Raw genomic sequence first — 15,562 nt, 5'->3', positions numbered from 1 at the left:
ACATTTGTATAATTTTGTTATTTTTATATAAACTCGAAATAACTAATTTATACAAATATAAACATCTAAACTTTAAACAGTTTATATAAATTATATTATACAAAATTACATTATACAAAAGTTATACAAATTATATTATACAAACGTGCAAATCATACAAAACTAAAAAAACTGAGCCGCGTAATTATAGCTAAAAGTAGGTCGCGAATTGTAATTAAGGCAAACTGTAGCTATGTTAACTAATTAACTAGTATTATGTTTGCTTATCCGCATAATTTTCCCTTTTTAAAATGATATCTTTTAAAGAGCAAGTGCATTAGTAGCTTGAACTGGGTAATTTGTTTGCAACAAAATAAAAAATAAACTAAAGTCACAAATAAAATATACCCAAGTCAGATGAACGATTTGCACGTCAGTATCGCGCGGGCCTCCACCAGAGTTTCCTGGGCGAGTAAACCCGTAAGGCGTAAGGAAGCTGATTGGTGGGATCCCCCTGAGGGGTGCACCGCCGACCAATGAAATACAATTTTTTTTTTGATGAATATATATTTGTACGTATAATTACGTTCCTCTCTTGTTTTTTTTCTTGAATTTTCAACGTGATTTGAAGGTTGTTAATAGTGTATTTTTTGAAGGTATGATTCATGAATCTCCCTGTAATATATTTAATTTCTAGGAACGTCAGACGATGATTTTAGCAAAAATGGTATTTAATATCTTGATCTTTTTAAATTATGAATATTTCAAAATTTTATGAGATTCCAACAAGGGCGGAGTTATGTGCGGGTTCATGTGGATTTAGATGAACCCAATAATTTTTTCCTAAACTCTATATTTGTATTTAAAAAATTAAATCCTAACTCCACCTCTATATTCTGAAATATCTGTTCAAAGAAATATATAATTGAGCTAGAATTAATGGAGATACTTTAACTTTAACTACTGAAAAAGATGGAGATACTTTTTTCTTTTAAGTTATCAGCTATATGCATCTTATTTTGGTTAGGGGTAAAGAAAAACAAAATTTGTTACTCTTCAACTCTCAAGTGTTTTACAGAAATAACTTTTCTATCCTTACATGATAATAATAAAATTTATGGATATTATATTATCTCCAAATTTTATTTTATGAAATTTCATCAAGTATGTTATTGATCAACTCCGATAATTTCTTCCTTTTACTATAAATGAAATAGGCATCAGTCATTCTAGCCGTAAAAAGTCCTTTCCATGTCGAATGATACATATAGTCAACTCGTTTTATTCATATAGAAAAAAGAGTAACGCAACAAAAGTAACTACTATCTTTACTTATGTAACTTGAGATTCAAATCAATGTTGTTCAAACATTATTGTCGTATTTTGTGTTAATCTTTTTTTAAAATTATACTATTTTGAGAAGATTTGACAACATGTGATAATATTTTTAGAGAGTTTAACTAATAAATAATCAAACTTATTAATATTTGGTAATTCCTATATTATTTATTAATTTTCATTATAGTTTGAAATAATTATATCTTATCTCACTATTTAATAATTTGATAAAAAATTTCAAGTTAGATATACCTAGTTATATGTTTTTTGCTACCAAATGCAATGAAATAGAGAGAAAGGTGAGCGAGATTTGAGAGGAAGAGGAGTGAAATTTTATCTATGTATTACAGAGATATGCGAATCCAAGATACATGTATTTGAACGTATCTAGATGCACCAAATTATGGATAGATTCATAATATTACAAACTAAAGTTTATCTAAATAATTAGTTCTTAAATTAGTGAAATTTCTATAAGTTACCCTTTATATTTATACATTAAAAATTGAGAAACTATCTAATTACACAAATATTTGTACCATATTTATTAAGTCTCCCTCTAGTTTAAAATAATTACATTTTATCTAATTAACTAATAATTTTTATCATATTTTAAGCCAAATTTGACATGTATCTTACTACCAGATACAATAAAATAGGGAGAGAGACAAGTGAAAACAAAAGGGCTGAATGAGTTTTGTTTATGTATCTGGTGTAATTCGCATGTATCTGAGATATATCAGATACGCGAGCAAGATAGGAGAGTGACGAGGGAGACAAACAATATTTGTTTACATATCTCAGATATACATTATATTTAGAATAAATTATATCTAATTTTGATAAAATGTATCTCGAGATATAACACACTAAAATCTAGTTAGATTAGTAATATTGCGCAATAACGTGTATTCAAGTAATTAAGTCTTAAACTTAGATTTAGATAAGTTAACTCCCCCGTCTATTCTTTTCCGTTGCGGGACGGAAACCAAATGGCTACTACTATTCCCAATATTAACGGCGCCGTCGTAGCCGGAATTGGTACCGGAACCGAGATCTCCTGCAATGCAACTCGCCGATCTGTCTTCGGCCTTATGCCTGCACCTTCAACTCTGTCAACCGCTCTTCGTATTCCGACCGGTTCACTCTTGATTAACTCCGGTCCGAGTCGAGCCGGTCGAGTTGACTCATTCCTTACTGGTTTCAGTTTCTCGTCTTCTTCAATTCGATCCTTCGCCGCAGAGTCCGCCGGCGAGCAAGTGCAAGCTCATTCTTCAGGTCTATAACTGTTTACTAATTCTGTATTTAGTGTTTATATGAACACACTGTAGAGGAATGGATATACACAAATGTGGATTTATAAACAGAGTCCTCCAGATTAACATATAATTTTGAATTTATCAGCTTAAACAACAATATAGTACTACTAATTACTGAATTTAAGTATTTTTTTCATAAGAATAAAAGCATATATATTAAGTTCTTTTTTTGTTTTTGTATAGAAGTTGATTTTTTCTTTGTAATGATGTTTAATGCACTTGAATATATCATATAGTATCCAGAAGTAGCTCAATCTATGCACATTGCCTTGCTTGTAAAAGGAATGTTAAAATTGCATCTTGTTCAATATTAAGCTTGGCAAAATGCTTGGTCCACTCCTTAGTTTTTTTTTTTCTTTCTTTCCTTACCGCGTGTTGCCATTGTTGTTGAGAGGTCAAAACTACTTATTTTGAGAAAAACTATATTCTCTTTTGAAAAATTAAGGTGTTTGGCAAATCAGTAAAATGGCTTTTAAAGGGAAACAAAAATAGTTCTTCTGTTGTTGGGAAGAAACTAATAATTCTGTTTTTTTTTTAAAAAATAAAGTAGAAATAAAATTTTTATTTCTTTCAAGACCAAAGTATCCGCGTCATATATACATATTTACCAATATATGTTTTATTAATTAATTAGCATATCTCATAAGTTTGGTTAACTTTCATTTAAAATTTTATTTTTTATTTTTGTATAATAATTTTATTTTATTTGATGTCTATATATTATTATTATTTTATAATTTATATATTATTTTACATATTATTTTGTAGGACTAGAAAAAAGGTAACAACAATACTTTGGCAGGATTAGAAAAAAGAAAAAAAGTTAGGACTTTATTTATTTTTGTGGTAAATTTTCCGTATGTAGTGATTTAATTTGTTAAATATTTTTGAATTATTTTGCTTGATATTTTTAATTATATTTAAATCATCATATTAATATGGCATCAATATTTAACTGTTTTTTAATGTATAATATTGATTGAAAATATGAATATGTATATTTTAATTAATAAAAATAAAAATTTAATTAGAATTTTTATAATAGATATTTAAAATAATTCCTCTCTATTAAATAATGTTAATATTAAAAGTGCATTACAACTTGTCTTTTTTTGTAATTTGACTCTAAAAAACATTTTTTTTTTTTAAATTACTCAAACACAATCTGCTAATCAAAAACACTTTTCAAATGAATAAGTCAAACACAAATTGCTCTTTTGCAAAAGCACTTTTCTGAAAAACTATTTTAAAAAAAGTTCTTCTAAAAATAAGCAATGTTTAGCAGTAATGCCAAACAAGTTCTTAACTTGAAATTTTAAGGAGGGTGAAAGTGGTGACGGTAAGTGTACAAGAGGGTTCAGATGCACTGTTGTATCTTACCAAGTAAAGTATTCTGTGTTTGGACAAAAAACGTTATTTTGAGAGTTTAAACTTCAGAATGTGAGAGTGATGTAGTTTTAAACAGAGAGGATCACGTTTAGTCATATTGACCTTCGAATTCTAGATAAGAAAGCTTTATATTTGTCTACACTTCAGCTCGGTAACACTGATAATTTTGATATAGAGCGGGTATATAGTAAGAAAGGATGACTTGTGCTTGAATAAATTAGTCAGTTTGGTCCTTGACAGGCCATATTGATCTTCTTATGCTTTGATGAATTGCCTCTATTGGCACTACGTCAAGGAGGATCATTTTGACGCGTTTGATGAGTGCTTGGATTTGTAAATATACTCCATTGGTAGTTGTTGATGGAATATTACATTTTCTCTCCCCGAACTTGCACCAAAACTGTTACAATTTTAAAAACCTGGAGCATGAAGAAAGCAATGTTAGAGTAGATCCTCTTCAACTTTCCTGTTAATGTGAAGGCATGGCTTTTTAATGACGTTATTTCATTTCCATCTTTAGCTTTCTCTTTGTTTTGGACAAAGATATTCTTGAGTTTCCATAGCACAGAGTCAATTCTAATTGCTGTTGCAGCAGAGTACATAATTTTTGCTGTTTTTTTTTAATTGAGTAGGATTATTTTCTTGATTATACCCTGAAGCTGGTTGAGAATTTATACCGATCACATAAGTCACAACTTACATATCCTATTATTCACAATCTAGGCATAATTGCAGCAAATAAATGAAAGCTAAATCAAAATGAATAACACAAAATTAGGCGATAACCTCAATAGCTGGGTTGCTGCATAGTTCATTAGTTTCTGATGTTAGTTATGATTTTAATTATTTTCTGTTCTTTTTTTGGGTTTTTGCAGCTCAAGGTATTGAGAACTTGGTAATAGTAGGATCAGGTCCTGCTGGGTACACAGCAGCAATTTATGCTGCTCGGGCCAACTTGAAGCCCGTGGTGTTTGAGGGGTTTCAAGTGGGTGGTGTTCCAGGAGGACAATTAATGACAACAACTGAAGTAGAAAACTTCCCTGGGTTTCCTGATGGGATAACTGGCCCTGACTTAATGGATAGGTACAAGAATACCTTGGGCTGTTCTTTTTCCAAGTTTCCTCGGTTATAAGCGAAAAGTCTCAATCCTAACCGTATGTTTGCTAGGATGCGACGACAAGCTGAGCGATGGGGAGGCGAATTGTTTCAGGAAGATGTGGAATTTATTGATGTCAAGAACACTCCTTTTACTGTACGAAGTAGTGAACGTAAGGTGATGCTTCCGTTTGGTTGCAGGTGCTGCTTAAGTCTTATCTTTCTTTCCCCATTAAAGCACTTGCTCGTCTTACTTGTAGCTTAATCTTTTAGATCTTCGTGGAACAGCTCCTTGTGATGCACTGGTTTTGACCTATGTGCTGGAATATGCCACACAAGTACGTTAAGATTCATAACAATTGCTCATGTAGTTAAACCTAAATTGAGTAAATTGATCATTAATTGCATCAATCATAGTTATTGATAAATAAGGTGTTGTAATCAACTTAAATTGGGTAAATTGCTAGAAATTTCATAGCAATTGCTAAAATATGTTATAGCAAGTTGTTGAAAAGTACTAGGCGATCAATGCAACAACTGCTATAATCTACTGAATCACTTTACCAAATATTCAGGTCAATTATTTAGTTGTTGGTTAAATAAGTTAATGGTTTCTGTTTTGTTTCACTTGGTGAAGATAAAATGGCTCTAAGGAAAAGAAAAGCAACAACTGCTACTAGAAGGAGAATTAGTACACAGAGACAAATAGAAGAAGAAAACACAAGGTTGGAGAAGTCTATAGAAGAAGACAGAGGTGGAACATATGTTTCTACCACAAATATAGATGCCTTAGATGATAAATCCAAAAGTAAGGAGAATGTAGAATGTGAGGATAGAGGAGTTGAGGATGAACAAAGAACAAAGCACCGGCATAATATACCTATCCTAGAGGAGGAGACATCTCATACTGCCGAGTCCTCTCCAAACAGTCCTTTACCTGATACCTCTTTTGTCAAGCCTATTAGGTATTCAAATTACAACTTTGAGACCACGATCATAGGTAACCAGATTTGACGGGAGTTGTTACTGTGAAGTCAGGATTGAATAAGTCTTTTTTTCGAGTTTGGAGGGATCTTGGAGGAACAAAAATTATTAAGGATTGTTTGGTTGGGAACAAGTTATCCCAAGATAACTTATCCTAGGATAACTTATTCCATCATGTATATGTTATCCCATCACTATGGCAAAAATGGTGGGATAACTAATCCAATGACTACCTAATGCCTCCAACCAAAATGAGATAAAATAACCCTACATTTTATCTTGGAATTATCATACCTTATACTCACACCAAACGAGCCCTTAATGTTCTTTAGATTTTCCATTTTCGGTAATTACCTACTTCTACCTAAGGATATCAACATAAGATTTCAAATGAATAAAGTGTACCAACTTCTTTGACGACTGAATTTATAGCGATAAACTATTGTGGCTTGCCGGTTTGTTTTGGCATGAGAGAGTTTTCCATTGTCACTAGCTTGAATTGTCATTTGCTAGATGTGTATGATGAAGAGAAACTCTCAACTAAGACAATAAGGAGGGAAAACAAAATCTTGACGTAGTGGGGAAGAGTTGTAAGGATAATGAGTTGGTTAAGCATCTCAAATCCAAGGATGCTCGTAAAGGTATGAAGAAGTCATAATGCTTGCTTTATTTTGTGCACCACATTCTTTGTGGAAAAGATTTGAAGACGAAGATTGCACCTGAATGGATTTTGCTCTCAATCGATAGATATACATTTTTTGCCTATCCACGGGGTCGTGTTAGCTACGATCTTACAATCAAATATCTATTGAGCACTGTGAATCCAAAAGTGAAGATCACCAATCTTTATGGCTTTCCATGGGCTTTCATGGTAAACTTTATTTTAAGATCACATAGGATAATGAGTGAATCCATGAACTCCAAAAAAATAGATCACATGTATTTTCAAAGGTATATTTTTTTGGAGTGCTAAGCAGCAAAAATAATGTATTGTTGACATTACACATAATGTCTTTCATATTATCGCATGTTAAAGAAGAATCACATGTATTTCCAAGGGTATATTTTTGTTTAGGGGCATTTCCAAGGGTAGATAAAATGATGCTTATCGAGTCCTCAGGGGGATCAAACAACTCATGAGTCTCAACAGATTTGTTATTAATTATTGAAAGCCATCTAAGGATCATCGACGAGACACTTGTTTCAAAAACAACTTGAATTTTTTTCGGAGGGAAGGAATACCCTCAATGCCCAACACTAAATAAAATAATCATAGAGAGAGTATCACAATATTGAATAGACTAAAAAAAATTGAATAAAATAAAGTTTACCATGAAAAGCCATAAAGATTGGTGATCTTCACTTTTGAATTAACCGCGCTCAATAGATATTTAATTGTAAGATCGTAGCTAACACAAGCTCATGGATAGGCAGGAAATGCATCTCCATCGGCTAAAAGAAAAACCCATTCAAGCGCAATCTTCATGTTTTGGAAAAGAATATTGTGCACAAAATAAAGCAAGCACAATGACTTCTTCACACAACTTCTTCACGAACATTCTTGAATTTGAGATACTCATTCTCCTTGCAACTCTTCCCCATTATGTCAAAAATTTGTTGTTCCCTCCTTGTCTTAGTTGAGAGTTTTTCTTCATCATACACATCTGACAAATGACAATGGCAAACTCTCTCATGCTAAAATAAATCGGCATGCCGCAATAGTTTATCCAAACTTTCAATCGCTATAAATTCAGCGTCGAAGAAGTTAGTACACCGTATTCATTTGAAATCTTATATTGATATCCTTAGGTAGTTGTAGGTGATTCCCGAAAATGGAAGATCTAAAGAACTTTTCCAATTTTTGTTCCTCCAAGATCCTTTTAAACTAAAAAAAAGACTTATCCAATCCTGACTTAACAGTAACTACACCCGTCAAATCTAGATACCTATCGATCGTGGTCTTGTAATTCGAATACCTAATAAGCTTAACAAAGGAGGTGTCGGGTAAAGAACTCGACAGTATGAGATGTCTCCTCCTCGGGGATAGGTATATCATGCTGATGCTTTCTAGTAGTAGTTGTTGCTCTTCTTTTCCTTGGAGCCATTTTAACTTCACCACATTAAACAAAACAGAAATCTTTAACCAACAACTAAATTATTGACATGAATATTTGGTAAAGTGATTCAGCAGATTACAACAATTGCTAGGAAATTCTCAATAATTGATATATTGATTGTCTATTATTTCTCAACAACTTGCTCTAACATATTTCAACAATTGCTATGAAATTTCCAGCAATTAATCCACTTGCTATAGCCGATTCAATTAAATATGATTAATACAATCAATTTACTCAGTTTAAGTTGATTACATCACCCTATTTATCTATAGATATGATTGATGCAATCATTTTAGGTTGATTACATGAGCAATTTGCATCCTTCGGGGTGACCTAGTGGTTTGGGGTTGGGACTTCCATGTTAGAGGTCTCAAGTTCGAAACCCCTTGCCAGCGAAAGCAAGGGGTTTGCCTTTTGGGTCGAGCTCGTCGCACCGGGCTTGCCTAGTGCGGGTTACCTCTCTTGTGTGGTTTGCAAGCTATTGCATAGGAGCGGGGGTTTTACCCTATGCGCACCCAAAGGGTAGCGGCTGCGGGTTTCCCTTGTCATCAAAACAAAAAAAAAACCAACTTATTTGCATAGTATATTTCAATAATGAAACTTGCAGCAAATAACAGACTTGTGTAGCATATTTCAATAATTGCTATGAAAGTTTCAGCAAGTAACTTACTTGCTATAGCATGTTTCAACAATTGCTATGGAATTTCCAGCTACTAACTAATTGGAAAAAGATTTGGCATGAGCTGGTCAAACTTGTCACCAATTTTAATTTCAACTTATTTGTCACACTACACTCAATACTCTCTATTAAGTCCTTCTAAAGGATTACTACTGACTTTTTAAATTATAGATCAAGTGCCATAGTCTTATCATAGCAACGGGGGCCAGAGCTCAAAGGCTAAGATTACCTCGTGAAGATGAATTTTGGAGTAGAGGTATTAGTGCATGCGCAATCTGTGATGGAGCATCACCACTTTTCAAGGGTCAGGTTCTTGCTGTTGTTGGAGGTGGTGATACAGCTACAGAGGAAGCAATATACTTAACAAAGTATGCAAGCCATGTCCATTTACTTGTCAGGAGGGACCAACTAAGGGCATCAAAGGCAATGCAAGACAGGTAGTACACATTTTTATCATCTCATTTTGTGATTCCTCTCTAATATACATCAATAGCACGAGTAGTTAAAGCAAGTGAATGATTTGAAATTCGAGTTATTTCACAGAACAATACTCATATGTATTTTGCTCATAGTGGTACTTCACAATTTAAAAATCAAGGTTACAGCGCACTGTAATAGAGCTCTTCTTAAAATCGACATTGTAACCAACCTTTTTCTCCTTTTTGTGCATCAGGGGAGAGGAGGGCCCTTGTTTGGACTTTGACTCAAATAATACTCTTCCTCCATTGATTTGCTTTCCTAATTCAGAAGTTCTTAATGATAACTACGAGTATTTAAGTTATGTAAAACAGCCAATGGTGCTACTTTTAAGTATTCAAGAGTGTAATATGTTTGGCAATTATCCTGTAGTTCTGGAAGATGGACCAATCCTGTAGTAGTCATTTGAGAGTGTTATCCTATTATCCTTGAACACAAATTAGTGGATGTGCTCTTTATGCTCAGCATGTGATTTCAGAATGCACCTGCAAGTTGCAACTACATGTTTTAATAGGACATACAATCCTCTTAAGTATTGAATAATTGGCTAATCTGGTACTTCTAGTGCTTCTTAGGACAGCTAACTTCAGCTTATTGCTGGCTATTTTTGTGCCTTTCAGCTCTTGTTGTCTTTAGTCATTGTGCAATATATCTCATTTTGTCACAATGTTACATACTTCTTTGATCTTTTCCTTTTCAAACGAACAAAATTACTAATGAGTCATATATTTCAAGTTTCAACTCCCTGCATGATTGTTTAACAGGTTGATTATGGCGAATGTTTCAGAGTTTTTAACAATCCAAACATCACTGTGCATTTCAACACTGAGACTGTTGACGTTGTCAGCAACTCTAAAGGCCAGATGTCGGGCATTTTGATCAGAACAGCTGATACAGGAGAAGAGTCTGTGCTCGAGGCAAAAGGCCTATTTTATGGTATCGGTCATTCTCCAAATAGTAAACTCTTGGAAGGCCAAGTTGAACTTGATAGTGCAGGCTATATATTAGTCAAGGAGAGCACTGCCAAAACTTCTGTTGAAGGTGTATTTGCAGCTGGAGATGTCCAGGTATGCACAGAAATTCATTCTTCCATTCCTATTCCTATTGTTATCCTTTATTATCTAGTACTTGAATGATGATTCTGCTCACAAAAAAGTTCCGGTTAATTATTCGTGTTGTTTTCTGAGATTTAAGACATAAACCTCTATGAGTCTGCATTCGCTGTACGGGTTTAGTCTAGACTTCGAAATGTCTCAAGTAAAGAAATATTTTAGAGAACAAATACCCTGTTTAGCAGGGATACTTGAATGAGTAATTGGTTTTTCCCTCTTTCAGAAATTAGATTTTAGGTGTGCAGTGAGAGAGGGAAGCTATCTAATGAAAATGATATATAAACAGTGGTTCTCTTGACCTTTTTTAATGTAATCCGATCGTCCAAAAGGAGGGGAGCTGAAATATAAAACTCATGGAATGTTTCAAATGTCTTTGTTCTCTGTATACAATGCTCATGCGGAATTCCTTTTTATAAGCAGGAACTCACAATTTTAATGTCTTGTTAAAAGTAAGTTCTTTAATTTTCTCGTTTTCGTGTTCAAAAGAAACTCAAGCTTGTCTTCTGCTGCAATGTCTTGCCAGGACACTCTTTCATACCATTGTTACTGTTTGTACGTAGGATCATGAATGGAGGCAAGCTGTAACTGCAGCTGGCTCTGGATGTTTAGCTGCTCTATCAGTGGAGAGATATCTTACAAGCAAAAATCTTCTGGTTGAATTTCACCAGGTATCTGATTTCTTAAAGGAACTGATTTTATGAAGCTATGTATCTCTTTTAGAAGTCATTTTATATTTCCCCACTGTTATGCTTGCAAATAGATATTTAATCAAGTGGAATTTGACATTTAACATTCAATCTTTTGCAATGGCTAACTGGTAGATATTGTTTATCGACATTAAGCATATTTTCCTGTTTAAAAGATTATGCACCTCCATTTCTTCATATCCAAAAAAGAAAATGAGAAATAGGATGAATTCACTTCCACGACATTTTTACTTTACTTGATAAAACAAAAATCACTTCCAGACATCCTTATATATACACACACACCAAGCAGATGGCTTCTTACTTGGAACCGATAGTTAATTATCTGACTGATACTCTTGAACTTCCTCTATCATCAGCCGCAAGCTGAAGATAATAAAAAGGAACTTACGGAGAAAGATGTTCAAGAAGGTTTTGATATAACATATGCGAAACACAAGGGCCAGGTATGAGATTTAGGAAGCTTAGATCTTTTCTAAAATGCCCCTTGTAACCAATTATCCTTTTGATAATCATTTTATCTTTGCTTGAATTTTGTTGTTTTTCTTTCTCAGTATGCTTTGTGGAAATTGTACCATGAGAGCCCAAGGCTTCTGTGTGTACTATATACATCGCCATCATGTGGTCCATGCAGGACTTTGAAACCAATTCTTGGCAAGGTATGGCAATTCATTACTTCTATATAGACATACATCATATTTATATTCCAGGATAAGTGACCCACTCTGTCAACAGGGGGATATTGTTCAATCCTTTCAAACATGATAATTCGTCAGGCATGCCCGTATCGGTTTGGCCATGAAATTTGATCAGATTTTGAAATCAAGTTCCCAAAAGTTGGCTCAGACTAATTTTTGGATTTTTGGGACTTCCACCCACAAAATTTCAAATTTTTTCCAAGTAAAATGCATGTCCAAACACAATTTCAAGTTCCAAAAATCACAAGTTCAAAAACTCAAATTGTCAAGTTTCAACTTCAAAATCTATGGCCAAACGGGAGCTTAGTTTTCCGTTTTATGTCCATCATTTTGAAGAAAGCTGAGGACTTCTGAAATTTCAATAGAATTTTTTATATTTATATAATTAATGAAGATTTATTATCATAGAAGTAGCAAGAAAGTGTTTTGTTCATTAAAGAGCTCAATTTAAAGAGCAACACTAGAACTCAATTTAACATTTCACTCGGTGACTTTGCGCCAAAGACAGAAAAAACACCAAAGATATATGTGGAAATTTTTAGTCTTGTGAATTTCTTTCTGCTAGAAGATAAAAGAATTAGATGAGGGGTTGTCCCCACTCACCAGTGCTTTGGTCTAGTGGTAAGAGCGCATAATTTGTAGGTTTAAGGGCAAGTCACAGATTCGAACGCTGTGACAGGTTTATTGCAAGTTGCATAACCTTATTGTCACCATTCATGGGTTCGAGCAGTGGAAGCAGTCAGTAATGATTGCATTAAAGTAGGTTGTCTACATCACACTCCGTGGGGTGCGGCTCTTCCCCGGACCCTGCGTGAACGTGGGATGCTTTGTGCACCGGGCTGCTCTCGCATAACCTTATTTCTGCTCACTGATCTGTTTCCTTTGGCTCCTCTACTGTGTACCGACTCTTTGGCCATAATACTGACTGCTCAATCTGTGGTCGTGCAACAGGTAATTGATGAATTTGACCAGCATGTCCACTTTGTTGAAATTGACATTACTGAAGACCCAGAGATTGCTGAGGCAGCTGAAATTATGGGTACTCCATGTGTACAATTTTTCAAGAATAAGGAAATGCTCAGGTTGGTTATACTCATTCTTCATAGCATGCCTGCTGTCTAACGTTATTTTTTATATAACATAGTCGGTTGTTTGTCTTCTCTTAACTCTTCGTTTGCATCAAGTCATGCAAGAAATCTTCTTTCATGTTAAGATCTCACAAACACCAACCAGATATGCCTATATTCGGGTTAAAGCGCTATGAACTTCATGTTGCCAGAAATGTGAATTCTTCTAGTATCAGTTTCAATTTACTCAGTGAACAGTTTTCTTAATGATTGACTTCCTTTTTGCACGACATAAACGTTTTTGAGAAAATATTCCCCTTAATAAAATCATACGCATGCAACTACCTCATAGCTCCCAGTTAAAGGTATGTTTGTCTACTTTTGCTATTGATGACTTATCACCTAACACCACTCCCCCTGCACTACTATCAGATGTTAGAACTATACTAATGCACACATATCTTAACATACTCTTATTTCTAACCATAGTTAATTAATACACGTTCTAACCTTAATTTTTGAATTAACCATGGTTAAGTAGAATGATTTGGTGTAAACACTAGGTAATGTCACTTTGCTATTAGCATTGCCATCCATCTCCATTCTCCTATATTAACTTCTGCAGCATTCATTTGCTCCCACTTTTCTTTCGATCTTTAAAATGAATGTTAGAAAGTGTAACGTGTGTTGCCTCAAGATTCAAGTTTTTGCACGGATTGCCCCTATTTCGAGGTGGTCTTTAATTTGCGCCCTTACTGCTTATATAGTGGAAGCTTGTGGGTCAAAGTACCTGAACTATGACCTAATCTCGCAAGGCAAAAATTAAAAGGCATAAGTTTAGAGATCTTTTGCAATAGGAAAAAGTTAAAGTCTCTTAAGGCGTAACTTTGTGGATTGTGGAACAGAACTTATGCTTCCATCGACTTAAGTTTTGTAGGAACTGTAAGACATAACGTGTGGGTTATAAACTTCTTAAGGCATAACGTTCTGAAACTAAACTTATGCCGATAAGAACTAAGTTATGTCTTGTGTGGCATAACTTGTGGGTTATGAACTGAACTTATGCCTTATGCCATTATTCTGTAGGAATTAAGCGGCATAACTTGTTATGTTATGATACGAAACTATAAACTTGTCTTGCAAATTCTTTTTTGTTATTTTGATGTCAGGGTATTTTCAACCATTTTTTATTACTTAAAAGTGCGGAAGAGCAAAAATTAAAGACCACCCCAAAACAGGGCATTCATGAAGAGAATATTAGAAAGCGTGACGTTTGTTGCCTCAAAAGTTTCTAATTTGGCTGCTTGAATATATGCAGGACCATATCAGGTGTAAAAATGAAGAGAGAGTATAGGGAGTTAATCGGAGCAAATAAATGAGGATTTAGAGTTATCTTGTTCCTAAGATAATCCTTCCCAACTTTGTTATGGCGAATCCTAAATGTTAAGTCATCAACACTTCCAAATGCCACTTCTTCCTGTCACATCTGTCTTCAGAACTATATAGCCATAAAAAAGCACGTCTTAGTTGGCGCGAATCATTTCTTTCCTGGGCTGGTCATTTTTTAAACAGCCTAATACCTTGTATTAGCTCAATTTATACTTGAAATTGCACATCAAACGTCCTCAATTTGTCAGAAAGTTCGAAAGTGATCAAGAAACAAACAGTGCACCCGGAAATCATTTTGTTTGAAAGATTGTTCTTTACATTTTTCACTATTATTTGCCTATCAGAAGCAACCTCATTACCCCACAAAGGTAGGAGTAGGTTCTACGTACACCCCACTTGTGGGAATATATTAGGTATATTGTATTTGTAATGGGTGGTAACTATTGGTATTGGACTTCTTTTATTTTTTGGTTACATGGTGTTGTGTTTTTCGTTTGTCAGAGCAATTAGATTTATAGAAATTGTTAATATTGCATTTTCCACATGTACAGTACATTGTTGGCCAATGAGAACCTTTTTTTTCCCGCCTGGTGCCTGGTCTAGATCTGGATTCTTGCTTGGAAGTCCCACATTGGGGGTGGGGGTGGGGGTGGGTGAAGCGCTCCCTAACAAAGGTGACTTTGTAAGTAAGGGGACTCAAACTCGACCACAACTCTTATTGGTAATGAGATAATGTATCTTTTGCAATGATAAATAAACTAGAAATGGTGTTTGGTAGACATTTGGTCAAGGTTTTATAAATGGATCAAGTAATCTGATAATATCCAATAGACAAGTAAACCTTATATTCTATATTTCAATAACAATCATCCTCTATGGCAATATTTTTACTATAACAATCAATTTTTCATGTTAAGCTATGTAAGATGTTTTCTATACACTTCAACTATAACAACCAAAAACCATCGGAATAGGCAACACCATTATAGAGAGTTTTAGGCGACATTATTATAGAGAGTTTTGATTGTATATTCATATGCCTGTCTCACCAATTAATTGAAGGGAGTTGAACCAAACATTTGAGCTCCTTTCTGGCTGAGATATTGCATGTGCATGACTAGATAATAGCAACCTGCTTTCATGGCTTTGGTCTAGTAAGTAAGAGTGCAACATCGATATGTGAGTTAGACACACGTCACGAGCTTGAAC

General features: G+C 34.2%; 1 protein-coding gene across 1 annotated transcript; it reads left to right on the top strand.

Moving 5' to 3' along the window:
* Positions 1-2,218: 2,218 nt before the first annotated feature.
* Positions 2,219-14,827, top strand: LOC102601160 (thioredoxin reductase NTRC). The gene is made up of 10 exons (XM_006350115.2): positions 2,219-2,595; positions 4,901-5,108; positions 5,193-5,298; positions 9,075-9,340; positions 10,168-10,447; positions 11,053-11,160; positions 11,559-11,645; positions 11,754-11,858; positions 12,849-12,979; positions 14,283-14,827. Exons 1-10 carry the CDS (start codon positions 2,310-2,312, stop codon positions 14,341-14,343), a joined length of 1,638 nt encoding a protein of 545 aa, XP_006350177.1. The 5' UTR covers positions 2,219-2,309; the 3' UTR covers positions 14,344-14,827.
* The last annotated feature ends 735 nt before the right edge of the window (positions 14,828-15,562 follow it).

Source organism: Solanum tuberosum, unplaced genomic scaffold (genome assembly GCF_000226075.1).
Source record: "Solanum tuberosum cultivar DM 1-3 516 R44 unplaced genomic scaffold, SolTub_3.0 scf00118, whole genome shotgun sequence".
NCBI classification, from domain to species: domain Eukaryota; kingdom Viridiplantae; phylum Streptophyta; class Magnoliopsida; order Solanales; family Solanaceae; genus Solanum; species Solanum tuberosum.
Note: the sequence above shows the minus strand (reverse complement) of the source record. Positions and strands in the feature narration are given on the sequence as shown.